Source organism: Aulonocara sp. 'chitande type north' Nkhata Bay, linkage group LG12 (assembly GCF_057382095.1).
Source record: "Aulonocara sp. 'chitande type north' Nkhata Bay isolate Kocher_YH1m ecotype deep benthic linkage group LG12, A_spYH_male_GT1.1, whole genome shotgun sequence".
In the NCBI taxonomy this organism is placed as follows: Eukaryota; Metazoa; Chordata; class Actinopteri; order Cichliformes; family Cichlidae; genus Aulonocara; species Aulonocara sp. 'chitande type north' Nkhata Bay.
Window position 1 is genome coordinate 4,396,960 of NC_141355.1, and position 17,792 is coordinate 4,414,751.

At 40.0% G+C, this 17,792-nt stretch overlaps 1 protein-coding gene across 1 annotated transcript in view; it reads left to right on the plus strand.

The window, feature by feature from the left end:
* galnt9 (polypeptide N-acetylgalactosaminyltransferase 9) overlaps window positions 1-17,792 on the plus strand; it is a 111,483-nt gene that overhangs the window by 57,729 nt on the left and 35,962 nt on the right. The window contains exons 5-6 of the mRNA XM_086313256.1: window positions 6,441-6,638; window positions 15,856-15,973. Coding sequence (XP_086169382.1) covers window positions 6,441-6,638; window positions 15,856-15,973 — 316 coding nt within the window. The remainder of the gene's footprint in view (window positions 1-6,440; window positions 6,639-15,855; window positions 15,974-17,792) is intronic.

Below are 17,792 nucleotides of genomic sequence, written 5' to 3' on the forward strand. Positions count from 1 at the left end.
TTAAAATCCCAATAATATGCAATAATTTAATTGGCAATTGCATTGGCAAGGCCCATATTGGGTTCACAACCTGCTGTTAATCATATTTTAACTATAGTGAGAAACCTGATCATAAAAGCGCAGTTATGAAAAAAAAAACATTCAAAATAAAGATAAATATGTTTTAAGAACTTTGAAAGATTTCACTCAAAGCAGATTTAAAGACCTCAGTGCTAATAGATCTTTTTTTTTCTGCTAGGGGTCTGTTAGGGTCTTTTTTTTTTTTTTTAAGTTACTGAATTTAAAAAAAAAGCTACTTCTATAGGGCAGCTCACACGGTCTGCAGCATTGAGTTTAATGCAGAATTAAAGAAGATCTTATTTTAGGCACTTAGGGCCCTGCTGCTCTTAGGGTGTAGTTAGATCCCATTATCTGATAACTCTCTGCCTGAGTATCGTTCTCTATTTGAGATCCATTAATCTAAAATTTTTAAATAAAAAATGCAGCCTTGAAAGGAGGACTGCAGGGCTTTTACGTCAATTCTGGGCAAAGGTAGGACAGATAATGAGACATCCTGTGATGCTGCTGTTGTTAAATCAAGTAGATATGAATAGATTGTGTTTCCTTGATTTTTTTTTTAATATCTGAAATGCATGCACAGCCTGGTGTGAACCTCCACAAAAGTGCAGACTGCACTGAAAGACAAGTAGTCAAAGAGTTCATTAATCAAGAGGACTTCTGCTTTGAATATAAGAAATGGCATTGTGGAGCCAGCGGTGATGGATGTTGTCAGCATGTATTTGCTGTACTGGATGAGTCATTACTGGTAGAAGGGAAAATCTCATTGCTATTTGCAACTGAGCATGATTAGGACCGATGTGGATGAATAACGGCCTCAATGTAAGGAACACGAGATAGCAGATAAAGAAAGGAGGATCACACAGCCTCGTCTGTCAAAAGCAGATGTGTTCTCATTTCCACACTGTCTCTTATCTTATCACTCTCGTGTATTCCAGCAGTAAAGAAGGTGTAGGCTGGGTTAGGGTGTTGTGGGAGCTCAAGGACAGAAGGAGATGAATGGAAAAGGTTGGAATGACAGGGAGATCTGCCCAAGGTAAGGAAGTGCTCAGAGCAACACTTTTGCTGAGCATGTCAAGCAAAGCACGTCATGCATTCTGCTACAGTAAAAATGTCTTCAAAGTAAAAGCAGAGCCTTTGTTTCACTACATAGTCTAGCACTGTATGGCACATCTGAGCCTTCAAAAAGATTGTTCTTACGCAGGTTAAGAGACTAAATTGTTGGATTGAACACCTAACCCTTTAAATGGCTTGGAAATATCAAATGATTTAAATGAAAAATCAATGCAAATTTCACTTAACGTGAGGGTTATTGTTGCCTGTCAGATATGTTTTATTCTTGTAATACTTTAAAGAAGAAGAGGTAGGAACATACAGTGGCTAACAAAAGTATTTGGCCCCCTTGAACTTTCCCACATTTTGTCACATTACAGCCACAAACATGAATCAGTTTTGAATTGAATGCATGTAAATGAGAGCAAAATGTAGGAATGCATAAATGAAAATGCATCTATGTTAGAGTGAAAATTTGTAAATATGTACATTAAAATAAATGTATAAGAGAGGACAATATTGCAATGTGTGTGTTAAATATGTGTAAACATGAGAATAAAAATAACTAAATATAAAAATTAAAATAAAACTATGTGAGAGTGAAAGTATATGTATGTGAAAGAAGAATATATGTATGTGAGAGTGAAAGAATGAATTTTGGCTTGTACGGCGTATCTTGTGCAATATTAACAAGCTTTTATGACTGAGCCTACAAGGCAGCACACATAATTAGTGAAATTAGTGATTGCCATTTTTCATATAGATGCTTTGCCCAACTGTGCATATATATATGTATATATATATATGTATATATATATATATATGGTAGACAGAACAATCAGCCGAGACAGCAAGACCAGACTGACCAACCTGTGCACTGCCTGGATTGATTACAAGAAGGCCTATGACTCAATGCCCCACAGCTGGATACTGGAATGCCTAGAATTGTACAAGATCAATGGGACCCTAAGAGCCTTCATCAGGAACTCAATGGGGATGTGGCGTACAACACTAGAGGCCAACTCCAAGCCCATAGCACAAGTCACCATCAAGTGCGGGATCTACCAAGGAGATGCTCTGTCCCCACTGCTGTTCTGCATAGGCCTGAACCCCCTCAGTGAGATCATTAACAAGACTGGCTACGGATACCGACTACGGAACGGAGCAGTTGTCAGCCACCTCCTGTACATGGATGACATCAAGCTGTATGCCAAGAGTGAACGAGACATCGATTCACTGATCCACACTACCAGGCTATACAGCAATGACATTGGAATGTCGTTCGGACTGGAGAAGTGTAGTCGGATGGTAACAAAGAGAGGGAAGGTAGTCAGAACTGAGGGGATTGAACTACCAGAAGGCAACATTGCAGACATAGAGGACAGTTACAAGTACCTGGGGATCCCGCAGGCAAATGGGAACCATGAAGAGGCCGCTAGAAAAGCTGCAACCACCAAGTACCTGCAGAGGGTCAGGCAAGTCCTGAGGAGTCAGCTGAATGGTAAGAACAAGATCCGGGCCATCAACACGTACGCCCTGCCCGTGATCAGGTACCCTGCTGGGGTAATAGGCTGGCCAAAGGAGGAGATAGAAGCCACTGACATAAAGACAAGAAAGCTCCTTACCATGCATGGAGGGTTTCACCCCAAGTCCAGCACCCTGAGGCTGTACGCTAAGCGGAAGGAAGGGGGCCGGGGACTGGTGAGTGTCAGCACCACAGTCCAGGATGAGACAACGAACATCCAAGAATACATTGGGAAGATGGCCCCAACTGACCGAGTGCTCAGTGAATACCTCAGGCAGCAGAAACCCAAGAAAGAGGAGGGAGACGAGGAACCATCATGGAAGGACAGGCCCCTGCACGGTATGTACCACCGGCAGATAGAGGAGGTGGCTGATATCCAGAAATCCTACCAGTGGCTGGACAAAGCTGGACTGAAAGACAGCACAGAGGCACTAATCATGGCAGCACAAGAACAAGCTCTGAGCACAAGATCCATAGAGGCTGGGGTCTATCACACCAGGCAAGACCCCAGGTGCAGGCTGTGTAAAGATGCCCCAGAGACAATCCAGCACATAACAGCAGGGTGCAAGATGCTAGCAGGCAAGGCATACATGGAACGCCATAACCAAGTGGCCGGCATAGTGTACAGGAACATCTGTGCGGAGTATAACCTGGAAGTCCCGAGGTCAAAATGGGAGATGCCCCCAAGGGTGGTGGAGAATGACCGAGCTAAGATCCTGTGGGACTTCCAGATACAGACGGACAAAATGGTGGTGGCTAACCAACCGGACATAGTGGTGGTAGACAAACAGAAGAAGACGGCCGTAGTGATCGATGTAGCGGTTCCGAATGACAGCAATATCAGGAAGAAGGAACACGAGAAGCTGGAGAAATACCAAGGGCTCAGAGAAGAGCTCGAGAGGATGTGGAGGGTGAAGGTAACGGTGGTCCCCGTGGTAATCGGAGCACTAGGTGCGGTGACTCCCAAGCTAGGCGAGTGGCTCCAGCAGATCCCGGGAACAACATCGGAGATCTCTGTCCAGAAGAGCGCAGTCCTGGGAACAGCTAAGATACTGCGCAGGACCCTCAAGCTCCCAGGCCTCTGGTAGAGGACCCGAGCTTGAAGGATAAACCGCCCGCAGGGGCGTGCTGGGTGTAAAGTAGTATATATATATATATGTATATACACACACATATATATATATATATATATATATATATATATATATGTGTGTGTATATACATATATACATATATATATATATATATATGTGTGTATATACATATATATATATATATGTATATACACACATATATATATATATATATATATATATATATATATATATATATATATATATATATATGTATATATATGTATATATATACATATATATATATATATATATATGTGTATATATATGTATCTCTCTCTCTCTATATATATATATATATATGTACACACACACACATATAAGCATAACTGATATTTAGCTGAAAATGTTTTGTTTTGTTTATTTTTTGTTTTTTAAACTGTCTACTGTAGTTTAGTCTACCCTGAATTTTTTCATTTAATTAATGATTCTTTTCACTTTGAACTAGTGAGCACCTCATTTTTTGTGAGTTAATGAAAAATTACAGCGTAAATGACCTAGATCATCTCCCCTGTGCAATGTTGATGCTAGAGGACTGATCCGACATAAAATAAAACTGGAACTGGAACAAAGGCTGGGGAAGCTTAAGTTTGAAAACTATAGGGTTAATTTTGTGAAGGGACAAACATTTGACTCAAACTACCATTATTTTCCCATAACCAGGTAGCGTTGGTGCCTAAGTGAAGAAATTACATTAAATACAACTGAATTAAAAGACTGACACCACGTCTGTTAATATGAAGTTTCCTTAGGTTTATATTATCATAAAATATATTTGTATAAAATAAAATGAAGACAAAAAATAAATGAAAGAGCTTTCTTTGTTCTGTACCACCATTTCTAAAGCAAAATAATACGTTATTATTGTGTTCGACTTACCCACATCCATCAGTAAAGTCACAAATTAAATGAGGGAACTCATGTTTCTCTAACAGTTAATACAGTAAGTACAGATAAGACTGTATGTTCCAAAGCATCCATTTTCTAAGCACTTGTCCCATACAGGATCGCGGGGGTGTCGAGATTATTCCTGCTGTCATAGGTTCAAAAGGTGGGCTAGACTTCCGACAGGTGGCCAGTCAATCACAGGGCTTTCAAGTTATTAAAGGATTATTTTGTCACCCAAAACAGTTCAGTTCGTCTCACTCCCCTCTGTAGTTTCTGTCCTTTACCTTCATGTGATAAGAAGTCATTTTGTTTTTGGAAGATGAATGAGTTCCACTTTTTGAAGAGGGCGAGAGAGGAAGTAGGACATGAGTCAGGGCCAAGAAACTGACAGTTAGAAAACTGGAGAGGGGAGTGTGTGTGTGTGTGTTTTTTTTTAAAGAAATGCATTTATCAAGTAATGATTGCAGCCAGTTTTTGTTTTCTTTCTTTCTCTTTTTTAATTTGGAAAAGTGTTCCCATAACCAAGTAGCATATGAACCATATGAAGTGCTCTTTTAAAAATATGGAGGACATCATCTGTTAGCATAGGAAGATTATACAAATGTAACTAGGGCCAGAAGCACATGACTGTCATTGTGTTCTGCCCATGGCCAAGCTAAGGAGAGGTTATTGCATGGTATGTTTTATAGACCAAGTGAGTCAAATCATTCTAAATGTCTTTTAATTTCCTTTGAAGATAATACCAGAACTATTAACTATTACTACATTTGCTATTAACAGAACTGCATTTTGGTGATTCTAAACTGACTGTAGGTGTGAATGTGAGCATGAATGTTTGCGTCTCGATGTGTTAGCTCTGCAGCATGTCAAGTGTGTACCCACTCACCCTATGACAGCTTGGACAGGCTCCAGCCCCCCACAACCCTGAATCAGATATGCGGAAGAAAAATCAATGGATGGATGGATGGACATACTGGAGTCTTAGCTTCACCATGTAACTTCTCTTATATGCTGTAACTAAGATAGTTGTGAATTGGTTTTATCTCATTTATTAATATCTCGATGTTGCCTTGAGATTTTTAAAGTCTTGAAAGCGTGTAGTCCATTTAATATGTGCCAGCCAAAACTGCCTGGGAGGGAAAAAGTCATGAGATGACGATCACAGCAGGGCTGTCTCGGACTCTTCCTTGCAAGCGTCTCTCTGTAATGCGTGTCACTATTTGACATTGGATTTTCGTGAGTGAGGGATATCAAATATGATATCATTTGTCGTTACACAGAAAATTCATTTCGCAAGAACTTCATATCATCAACAGGAGAGGGAAGCAGATGCTGGAAATTGGTTTGAAAGTTGAATAAATGCTGGTTTACCAGACTGCATCTACACTGAAAAAGCATGTCAGTGTGGCAATGGTTTAAAAGTCGAGACAGTGTCTGCAGCTATCTGTAGCTGCTCCTTGCATTTTTTGTAACTATTGACTAAAGAACTTTTTGTTTAACATTTAAATGCATTGGTTTCCTGCACATACACATCCACAGCTTTCACTTTACATTCATATTCAGTTAAGTTATCCATTCAGTCAGATTTGACCAGCATTTTTGCAATATTAATGCTTCAAACCTCTGCAGATAGAATGAATATATGCACAGATCTGTTACTTGCCCTGTTGCAGACTCTACACCTCTCACTCTTTTCATTCACCTCCTGCAACTATGCAATGAATCTTCGGCATACCTAATCCAGAAAGCCAGCTTTTAACTTCTGTCTCTTTTCTTATCCATAGGTCTGAACCTATTCTGACCCGGATGAAGGAGGATCATACCCGCATTATCTTGCCCGCCATAGACAACATCAAGTACAACACGTTCGAGGTGCAGCAGTACGCTAATGCCGCCCACGGCTACAACTGGGGTCTATGGTGTATGTACATCATCCCTCCACAAGAGTGGCTGGACAGGGGCGATGAGACAGCCCCTATCAGGTGAGGGCCTCAGCCGGTGCAAAGTGTCCATTATAGGATGAGGATGTCTGATGAAATATGAATAGCCTTGGGATATGACTTATTCATATGTAGAGGCATCAAACTCAGGCACACTATAGTTTACTATGCCACACGAACACATGAATAAATGCTGCCTTTAGAAAACTTTCCAATTACACTGAAAAATATCATTTTGAAAGCACAGGGCCTCAGCGGTGTGGTGTCATTAGTGTAACTTTGTGTTGGCTATTAGCAGGGTATTATAATATACCACCTTAGATTAAAGGAGAGCATATGCTTCTGTCAGGTTTTTATATAACTCTAGAAATGCTTTTGTGTATCCCTGGCAAAACTCTACTGGAATGCAATACATTAAAGAAAAAGAGTGTAGCACATCAGCATTTCTTAAACTCTTGTTGCTCTTACAGATGTTCTGGCTGTGTGGATAGGATGGGGACAGGAGCTGAACTTGTTGATGAATTTGAATTTGTCCCCTGTGACTGTAGAAAATTTGTGATTGACGATTGTTAGTAGCTGTAATGTTTAGAAGTCTGCTTAAATTTAGTTTATTAGAGGAATAAAAACAAGTGAACTTGTTAATAGTCTTGTGTTATATAGAACTCTTTAAAGATGCACTGAACTTTTCTTATGATGCTTTATAATACATATCTGTAATCACGTAGCGGTTTTGTTTTAGTGTTGTAAGGCCAAAGGCAGTGCAAGCACCAAGAACATAAGGTCAAGTCCACCTGACTCAGCTTAGCTCTTGGTTTTCCTCTTCCATAATTATGGGGCTGCTGAACTGCTTAATGTTGCTGCATCCCTGGTGCAATTTTACAACTAGTGCTACAGTAGAGCATCAAACTTGAACTGAAGATGCCGCATCCTGACACATAAACATAAATATAATCACAAGGAGGTGCGGGTCAGCGGTAGCGAGAGATCGGCAGCTTTGAGCTATACAAATAAATAAAACTTGCATTTTTTCTTATCTCATTCAAGGATGCTTCAGTGAAATGGATCCAGCTGAAGTGTTCTCTGAACACAGTTCATCTGGTTAAAGAAGAAGTATTTCCTCTTTTCTCAGACTGCACAGACTCAGTAATACATCTGTTGACAAAGACAAGCATTTACAGGAGGAAAAGGGTGTTGTTTTTAAAGATCTGAGATGTGCAATGCGCTAACAGGCCTTCATCTCTGTATGAACATGAACTTGGAGTGACCCATTTAATCAGACATTTAAACTGATTTAGATTCGTAAATGAAAATCCACCACGTTTTTGAGATTCCTATACTGACAAGCACAAAACAAATACTAAAAGATCAGTGACAGGAGTAGAGGGCAAAAACATTCAGAAAAATCAAAAGTCGAACTGATCACATACTGTAAGTAAAGTAGCTAAATTTGGCTACCCCAAAGGCCTGATCAATGAGGATCTGTGGCTGCATGTTCACCCTGTTGCCATCTGGCAAGCGATACAGGATCTGCTGCCGTAGCACCAGACTTTGGAGCCATTTCTTTCTTCAGGCTGTGAGACTACTGAGCTCTTCCCCTTCACTTCACCACAAATATTAGCTTAATTTACTTATTTATTTTAGCAGCATAACAGGAAAAACATCTGAAACGTCAATGTACAACCCTGTGCTCCACAATGATGAATAAATGCCTGCAGAATGTCAGTGCTGATTTTGTAAAGCGCTAAAAGGAATCAATAATTCTTGTCTGCTGGTGTAAACCTATGTTCAAACAGCATTGCTGCTATAAACAGAACAGGTAAATGTGTTCATTTGTATCACTTAATGTCCTGGACACTGCATTTTAACCAAGCCATAAGCATGAAACCTACTGATGTGTACTGCCACGATGTCTTCCATTATCCCAGACACCAAGACATTCACACACACTGTTCAGTTCTGACCACAGGCAACAGAAACATGAATTGGAAGCCAGAGTTTCATTACCTACCACAGACCAGTGCTGGAAAAGCAATAACAATTTCATTTGGTACAGGGTGTTCTCATACAAACAACTAGTGTGGACCTAAATATTGGATGTCTTATCAAAACTCCACGAGAATCATGTATTACCAAATATCAATTGCTAGAGTTGAGATAAAAAGAAATGATAAGAGTAGACATTCACGCTGGTTCGTCTTCCCTATTGAAAGTTTGCTGAAAATGAACAGATCGCCTCAAGGGCCAGCTGGAGTGTGTCAGCTGGGTGGATTCCTATTGGAAATCATTTTCCTGCTTGCTTCCTCAAGGTTTCTACTCATCAAAAACAGAAGCTCACTCACAACATCTCTGGTTGTTTGGTAAATGGCCTGTATTTATATAGCGCTTTACTAGTCCCTAAGGACCCCAAAGCGCTTTACATATCCAGTCATCCACCCATTCACACACTGGTGATGGCAAGCTACATTGTAGCCACAGCCACCCTGGGGCGCACTGACAGAGGCGAGGCTGCCGGACACTGGCGCCACCGGGCCCTCTGACCACCACCAGTAGGCAACGGGTGAAGTGTCTTGCCCAAGGACACAACGACCGAGACTGTCCGAGCCGGGGCTTGAACCGGCAACCTTCCGATTACAAGGCGAACTCCCAACTCTTGAGCCACGATCGCCCCTCGTTTGGACGCATTCAACAACAAAGAGGGTAAAAGGGTACGAGAAGGCACAAACATGTTGTGAGAACAGAAGATTGCAAGCATTTTGGAGATATTGTGAAGCAGACTCACGGGCAGAAGTATGTATTTTGATGATGTGGCTCCATCAATTAAAAGCACTGATTCAAAAAGAAACCTTTTCTTTTTTTTCAGCTGTTTGAATCAAGATCTAATGGAGAATTTTACCTCCATTTTATCATCTGGAAGAGACGGAGTCTTTATCTTGCCATATATTGCATACATCTATCAGACATTTACACTGCAAGCAGGAGACAAGGACAAGAGTTGCAAGGGGCGGATGAGTCCTGCAGGCTGACCATCTGCACACTAAAAATAACTAAACCTCGTGACGTTAAATGAGAAATCCACTGGATGATTACACCATCAATCTGTGATGTCTGATGGACTCCAGAAGTTGTTTTGTGACTTATGATTTCCTGTTTTTTGAAGGCCACGCAACGATATCTCTGTTGTGCGTGCCTTCAGGTACAAAATACAGACACAACAACAGCGTTGGCTGAAAGGAAGCAATACAAGTGTGCGTCATTCGCCCATGCAAAATATTAGCAAAAATCAATGCCAGACCCTTTGTGTTTTATATTCACCCACCTGCATAAGAGTTTATTGAATGTTCTTGTAATGGAGAAAACTAGCATGTTTTTTTTTTCTTGTTTATAACTTTTTCACTGCATAAAGACCTTGCAATACTATGTAGAGTAACTCGTGAACCAGGCTATCTGCCTTAACTAGTTGGATGAAGTGAAGAGAGAAAAGAAGAGCATAGGGAGACCACAACTAAAAAAAAGTTCCCAAATAGCTCCAGAAAGTAACAAACAGACAGAGGACAAAGTACAAACTGCAGGAGAAACAAGGCACAAGGTTAATAGCATGCAATAGTGGCATATAAATGCCTGCAGAGTAAAAGAGAGTAGAGGAGAGGTGCTCAGTGTATTATGGGAGTTCCTCCAGCAGCGTGTGCTTGTACCCATATAATTATGAAACCTTGCAGGGTCACCTAATCCGGCCCGAAAGATAAGCGTTATCAAAAAGGGAAGTTTTAAGCCTCACCCGAAAAGCACCCAAACAAGGTGCTCCTTTCAAAGAAAACGGACCTAATAGCTAAAGGCTGTCCTTTATGTTCTGCTTTTTAAAACTTGGGGAACCACAAGAAAGCACTGTGAAAGCAAAGTGCTCTGTTGAGATGATATAGCGAGGTCTTTGCGATATAGTGTAGCATCATTAAGGGTTTGTATGTGAGAAGGGTTTTAAATGCAGTGAGGAGAAGCTAACAGGGTAGAAAAATGATCTGTCCTGCTAGTCATTGTTAGTTCTCTCACTTTTGCATCTGGTAGAGGCTTTTAAGAGAACTATTAGTGCATCCCTCTGATAAGTAATTACAATAGCTCAACCTGGAATTCACAGGTGGGTGGTCTATTTTCTCAGCATCACTCTGAGACAGGATGTTCCTAATTTTCACCATAGTCTATTATACAGATGAAAGGAGTCCTTGAGATAAGTTTATTGTATGACTTACAAAAAATCCTGAATGCAAGGTTTCCAACAGGGGTACTGGAATATTTGGTATGAGTCAGATTTACTAAAGAGGAGCAAATTAGCATGATGATGCAACTGCAAACATTTCCCAAGGGGAGGTTAAAGTTCTGGGGGGATCATCTACTCACTTCATTGTAATTTATAAATACAGCAAAGCCAGTTCCCATTAATGATTACCAGTATTTTATGAAGAGTGCAATAAAGCTACGTCCACACGTACCCGGGTATTTTTGAAAACGTAGATTTTTCTATGCGTTTGCACCTTTCGTCCACACATAAACGGTGTTTTCGGTGACTGAAAACGGAGATTTTTAAAAACTCCAGCCAGGGTGGATATTTTTGAAAACTCTGTTTTTGCATTTACGTGTGGACGAGAAAAACTGAGAAAACGCAGAAAACGCAACGTCAAAGTTGTGCACCTTTTTTGACGTCACACTGTGCGCCACGTTATTGTTTCAGTGAAATGAATTTCTACAATACTGTTACTGTTAATTGTTCTCTCTGCAGTGTTTAAATGCTTACATATACACACACAGTTACTGTCCCTCCACACATACAACTCGGTTCTGCTTCTATGCCCCATCTTTGTTTACTTTTTCCCACCGAGGCTTCTAGACTTCTGATTGGCCAACATTTCTGCACGGTTATGAATATATCGCCACCTGTTGCTTTGGCATGCTCCTAGCAGCATTTTCCTTCATTTCTGCGTTTACGTGTGGACGGGATTATTTTTTAAAACGAAAACGGAAAATCTCTGTTTTCAAAAATACCCGTGTACGTGTGGACGTAGCCTAAATTGGTTGGTTGAAAACAACCAGGCCTGGTGTGGAAGTAAATACTGTACTAACCAAAATAATGCAGTGTAAGTCCAGGTCTCGCAGCATTACAATTCAAACACACATCAAACACACTTCAGATCTGTTTAAATCCCATTGACAGGCATTCCAGTGTGGAATTTAATACATTCAGTACTATTGGAATTCAGTTCAGTTCAATTATTTTCTATGTTATCAAAATAACAGTATTAATAAGGACCGGATACGTGTTGAGCTTAGTTCTAAAGATTCGGGTTGAGGAGTCACAGCTTTCAGCCATCCTCCAGTGCCAAATAAGACATGGATGCAAAATAAGATGTGACCTTTTTTTCAGCATAAATTCAACAGAATTTTCTATGGCACACTTTAATAACTCATGTTTGCACAGTTCATTTAAATACTGTCCGCCCCAAATCTTGCTCTGTGAAAGGGAAACTCTGAAAAGACCAGCCACAGAAAGGCCTGTGTCCGCACCTTTTGGCCGTTATATTGACATGGCACCACTTACCAACAGCAGCGTTTTAGTGTCAAATGTTTTAGTCCAGCAGAGCCCATTAGAAAATCTGGGCAAATATAAATGATAATCATTCTGCAATAGCATAAGCATGAGCATTTAATAAGGACCAGAAATGGTTAGTAGAACAAAAGAGGAATGTCTGTTATTGGGTTTAAGGGATTGGATCATTTAGAATTGAGGGGCAGAGCGGATGACTGAACCAGGCCGTTAGCTGATATATTTCAAGGTTTCAGAGATAATAAAAAATAATTGCTTGGTCATCTATCAAACCATTTCCCAACTTTTTCATGAGTAAGATCTAATGCTCTTTTATTTAATTTTATTTGGTTTGTGCTTTTGGTTTTATTGTAGAAGTCATTAATTTTAATTAGATCCATATGAATAGTTTGTCATGTGTTGATTTTGCTTTTTGTTTCTTTAATTTAGGTGGTCAGGGAGCAGACTCGGTCTCTGTGGTGTTTTGGGGGCTTGACAGCTGAAGGGAAATTGCAGAGAAGCAACTCTACTTTGTGGTCTCATTACTTTATTTTAAAATTTAAAAATGAATACATTAATCATTATATTTATATGACAGATGCACCACGCAAAGTGGGATGGATGCTGTCCCTTTTAATCAGACCAGGTTTCCCTCGCTTGGTTTCTAATTACCAGTTTTAGCCCTCATCCTATTTCAAGCACTTTACCATAATCAGTGCCATAGTCAGTGTCATTCCAGTGGATACAAATGTTTTTCTTTCCTTCTTCATATATTATTCTTTGCCAGTTAAGACTCTGGTCTTAAGAATATGTTGGAATATATTGGCCTAATTAGCCTAATTTAATTGGATATTTAATGCCATTAAATACCATAAAAGGCCTGCTTGATAATGTTGCCACCAAACTTGGCAACAATTTACTCTTTTCTTTATTCTTAACTTAAAAATACAAATATGCAGGACATCAATTTGAGGATGTTTGTTTCACAATATAAAATACACAGTGTGGAAAAATGCTAAACGTTCAATCGTGCAAGGATTTTATTTCATTATCAGATGCGTCCAGCTTAATACGGTGCTGAGAGTGTACTGAGGGAGAGAGACGTGTTTACCTTGCCAGGAAGCTTAATCTAAAGGGAGCACTCAAAGAGGTTTGCACAAAGTTTGCAGTACAGACAGGAAGGCCACTTGTCAAGGGAAGTGAAAGGATAGGATGAATCAGGCCGAGAGTGTGCAGGGTCTGTCTTTTTCATCTACACAGCCAGTAAAAAATGATGGCACTTGAAAGCCTGTCTGTCACCCCCTTATAATTTAAACAAGACTGTGTGTCAGGAAATAAAAGTATAGAACTCAGCAAGCGTGATTCATAAAAAAAGATAGACTTGTAATTGTTACTGCGAGAGTGTTTAACTAGAACTGCCAATCTGTGATCGCAAGCCAGTTTCACTTTTAAATTGGGTTTTCTTTATTGTGTTTGATTTTCAGCTATTTTAAATTAAAGTGACACAGCTCATGAGACGTATATACTGTGAATGTCAAGCTCTAAAGACATTTATGAAAAAAAAAAAACAAACGGTGAAAGTGCTTTCTTGGCGATATATTGGTTCAGGGGGTTCGGAGCTCTGCGTCAATTTTTTATTTATCTACTGGTGCAGGATTTTCAAAGTAGCAGCCCATGGTTATATTTCAGTCAGCCTTTTATATGGGGTTTAAACCTAAAAGCACCTTTCTTTTTGGCTTGCACGCCATACAGCTTAATGCTCTCTTTTAATACAGTCCGTGAATCAAAATGCAGCTCTTGCAGCACTTTACAGTACTTCCTGTCTGTCAGACTGAAGTGGCTGACATTCATGTGTGTGTGTGTGTGTGTGTGTGTGTGTGTGTGTGTGTGTGTGTGTGTGTGTGTGTGTGTGTGTGTGTGTGTGTGTGTGTGTGTGTGTGTATGTTTGTGTAATACATGGTGAACTCACCTCAGGCATCATTTCAGATAGAAAATCCATGCTTTCATTGGTCACTTTAAAAAATAATGCTGTTCAAGACCCTGTATGACTATAGTGCTCTTAATGGGGCTTTGTTCTGAGCACTTTATACTTGAGACTTTATACTGAGACTCAATACTTGAAATGTGCAATTCACTTGTATTTTTATTTTTTATTCCTATTTATTCTATTTATCCCCTTTGTATATTTTATTTATATTTGTCTCTGTATTTATATATGTGTGTGTGTGTGTGTGTGTGTGTGTGTGTGTGTGTGTGTGTGTGTGTGTGTGTGTGTGTGTGTGTGTGTATATATAACAGTTCTGTAACTGTAACTTCGGTCGTTGCTGTGCTTTTTTTGGAAGTCGAATTTCCCAGAGGAACCCACCCGAGGGATTAATAAAGTTCTATCTTATCTTATCTTATCTTTAGATGGGACCGATAATAGTGCTGAAAGTAGCCCTGTCAACTAAGTGGGACCGTTTCTTCTACTGAAGATGGAAAATCTTGCTTTTGTTAAAAAAAACATGCACCCTCTAAATGTTTTATATCAGCTAAATTTTGGTAGATGTTTTATTTTCATCTTTATATTGTATAATGTGTTTCATTTTGTTTTAATTATTATAGCAACCATTGATAGGTTTGTCTTACTACGCATGAAATTTATTTGCCAGAATGATTAAATAATTAGATAAACAAAATATACCATGAAGCTGTCACGTGGCTCTCATTTGGATCACTGGTGCCCAGAATTTTGGGCTGAAGTGGAGATTTCATGGCTGATAAAACAACTTACTCACCCCTGCTGGCATGTACTTCAGAGTGGCTGCTGCGGTGAGCTAGTAACTGCTTGTGCTCAATAACACACTAATATAGTTCTCCTGCACCTTTACCACTCTCCTCAGTAATACTGAGCAGTTGGGGTCTTTAAGCTTATAATTGTGGTCTTAAGGCTTGAAAAAATTCAGTTTTATTGCAGGGTATATAAGCTGTTCTTTTTCAGCACCTTTAGCAAAGGTGGTTAAACAACAGAGGCGCAGTCTTTGTGCTTAAAATTAAACTGAACTAGTGTCTGTTTGTTTTTTCATCTTTCTGGCATTTCCACACCTTCCCTCAGTCAATCAAGCCTCAGTCTTCTCCTCATTTAAAAAAGCAGTGTATAAAAGTTTTGGATCTTTGGTCATAATCTGGCTTTCTTTAAAGTTTTACTTAAAGTTCAGAGAACAGCAATTTGTCTGTGTCTTTGTCGAACATTAGGCACTGCTGTAGAAACCCTCTAAAAACTAACCTGCATGATGATCTGCTAGAGAAACGAGACCATCTTATATATTACAAAAAATCTTACACATTGCTCTTAAAAAAAGCCACACTAGAAAAGAGAACAATGAAAGGTTCACTGTTGGAGGACGCTGTTTCTTTCTCATCTCTTGTCTGCTGTAAGATTGGGCCTTAATGGAAACAGTCTTTCTATGCTATACAAAGACATGTACATGGAATATCTGCAACACACATTTATTTGCAGTATTTGAGGTTTAAAGTTTAGCTTTAAAACCCCACTTAAACCTGTCTGGGCATTTAATGTACATTAAGAAACCTTAAATTATTATTTTTTTGTTCTTGTTTGATCTTTTTAGCGGACTTAAAGAAAAAAGGTGGGTTTCATGCGGTTCAATTCCATTGACGCATGCTGTGTCTCTCACTCTGCCCGACTAGAACTCCAGCCATGATCGGCTGCTCTTTCGTGGTAGATCGGGAATACTTTGGTGAGATCGGTCTGCTGGATCCTGGCATGGAGGTCTACGGAGGTGAGAACATCGAGCTGGGCATGCGGGTAAGGACCACATTTTATTACCCAAGCTGCTGCTACAATGTAGACTTTTATAAACAGCCTTAAAGGTAGACTTTGTTTTGTCTCTTTAAACTAAATGAGAAGCCGCTGTGTTAAGAGAGAGATGAAACTTCTCAGAGAAAAGCTGCGAGAAAAGTTATGTTGTTGATGAGGCTTTCCTTCAAAGCTGCTGCCACACAAAGAGCCATAATTACAGAGCCAATATTTGAGGGAGTAATGCTTAGATGAACAGTCTTTGTTAGAATGATTTGTGAAATCTGTATTCAGACTTTGGAACAGCTTATGATCAAGTTTTCTTATGTTTCACAGCCGGAGGGATACAGCTTAAGAAACAAAACCCAGGGGCATCAACAGAAACCATGATTAAACTTTCCAAAGTTTTTTAGATGGGAGTGGAGGAGGGAAATAAAAAAATCCCCTTAATGCAAATCTTTAGCCAACCCAAAGGCTCTAAAGCTTGTATACAGAAAATGTAAATCTCTTTGGCTGCTGCTTTGAGTTGAATTTAACGCTTCATGTGAGCGAAGGGCTTGCTGAAGAATTGGTTAGCGTTTAAATTCAGAAAATGGTTCTCTCCAGCCAAGTGGAACCTTTCTGAATCGAGACGCTCTCCTTGGGCTTATTGCAATGAGAAATGCTTGAAAGATCCCACTCTTCATTTAACATCATGCCCACATACATTTCAAAATCTCGAGATTCCATCAACGACACCTCTGAAGTGTCGGCTGCCTTTGAAAGAGCACTTAAACAGAGGCTGGAGAATGTTTTCATGTTTGTGCAGTGCTTTATTGAAGACGTTTGTAGTTGCTGGTGATTATTTCAGAGCCTTCTATTATTCCACGTAGAGTGGCTTTTCCTGTTTATATAAATGGCATGATTCATTGCCGTCTGCACAATGATACAATGATCTGGCCTCTTCTGTCTTTAGCTCGTAGTTTTACCATTATTATGTAGTAATAACTCACTATTTTCTATTATGTGCCAACCACTGACAGCCGCCCCCAAGCTTACAGAGTTTTCACTTTCAGCAGCCCTGCTTATATGCACCTAACAAACCATGCAGCTGTGTTAGACGATGTTCGTGGGGGAGATCAATTCAGCTACAGCAGCTAAATAAACCTAGAACAACTCTATTGAACTGTGTGATATAGTTTAACTGGCTCTGATACGCACCAGCTCCTCATTGTCTCTCTTTTCTCACTGAATATTTACTATCGCTTTTTTTCATTCATAAAGTGAGAAGAATAACCGTCTGTCTGCAAACAGAGTGCCATCACAAAGGCAATTACCTATCCTCCTGTTTGGCCTGTTTGTGTGTGGAAATGAAACACATGCCACGAAAAAACAGGCCATTCAGCTCACACACACAAGCCTGATGGGTCGACAGTCAGCAACTAGCTTCGTCCATTCATAATGTACAGCCTTTAATAGAATGGAGACGGGATCCCGGCAAGTGAGCCGCAGTTACTCCTCTTTGGCTACTGCGGCTCAGGCAGCTCATTGTAGTGCCGGTTGAAGAGCTGCCACTGGGATAGGTTTGATTGACAAGAACATGTTTAACAATTAGCCAGGGCAGCTCACAGGAGCCCAGGATCATCTGACTGCAGGAGCCTGATGAGAGGCAGGGTTCACATTCAAAGGTTATGGTATAGTTATCATCTAACGTGAGTTGTTCCTTTGTGTCTAAGAGGGATGCAAAGAATCTTTCGTAGGCAGAAGGGATGTGCAGGGGCTGATTAGGCTGCACATAGCAATGTGGTGCGGTGTCACTTTTGACAGGTAGACAACAGAATAAAACCGG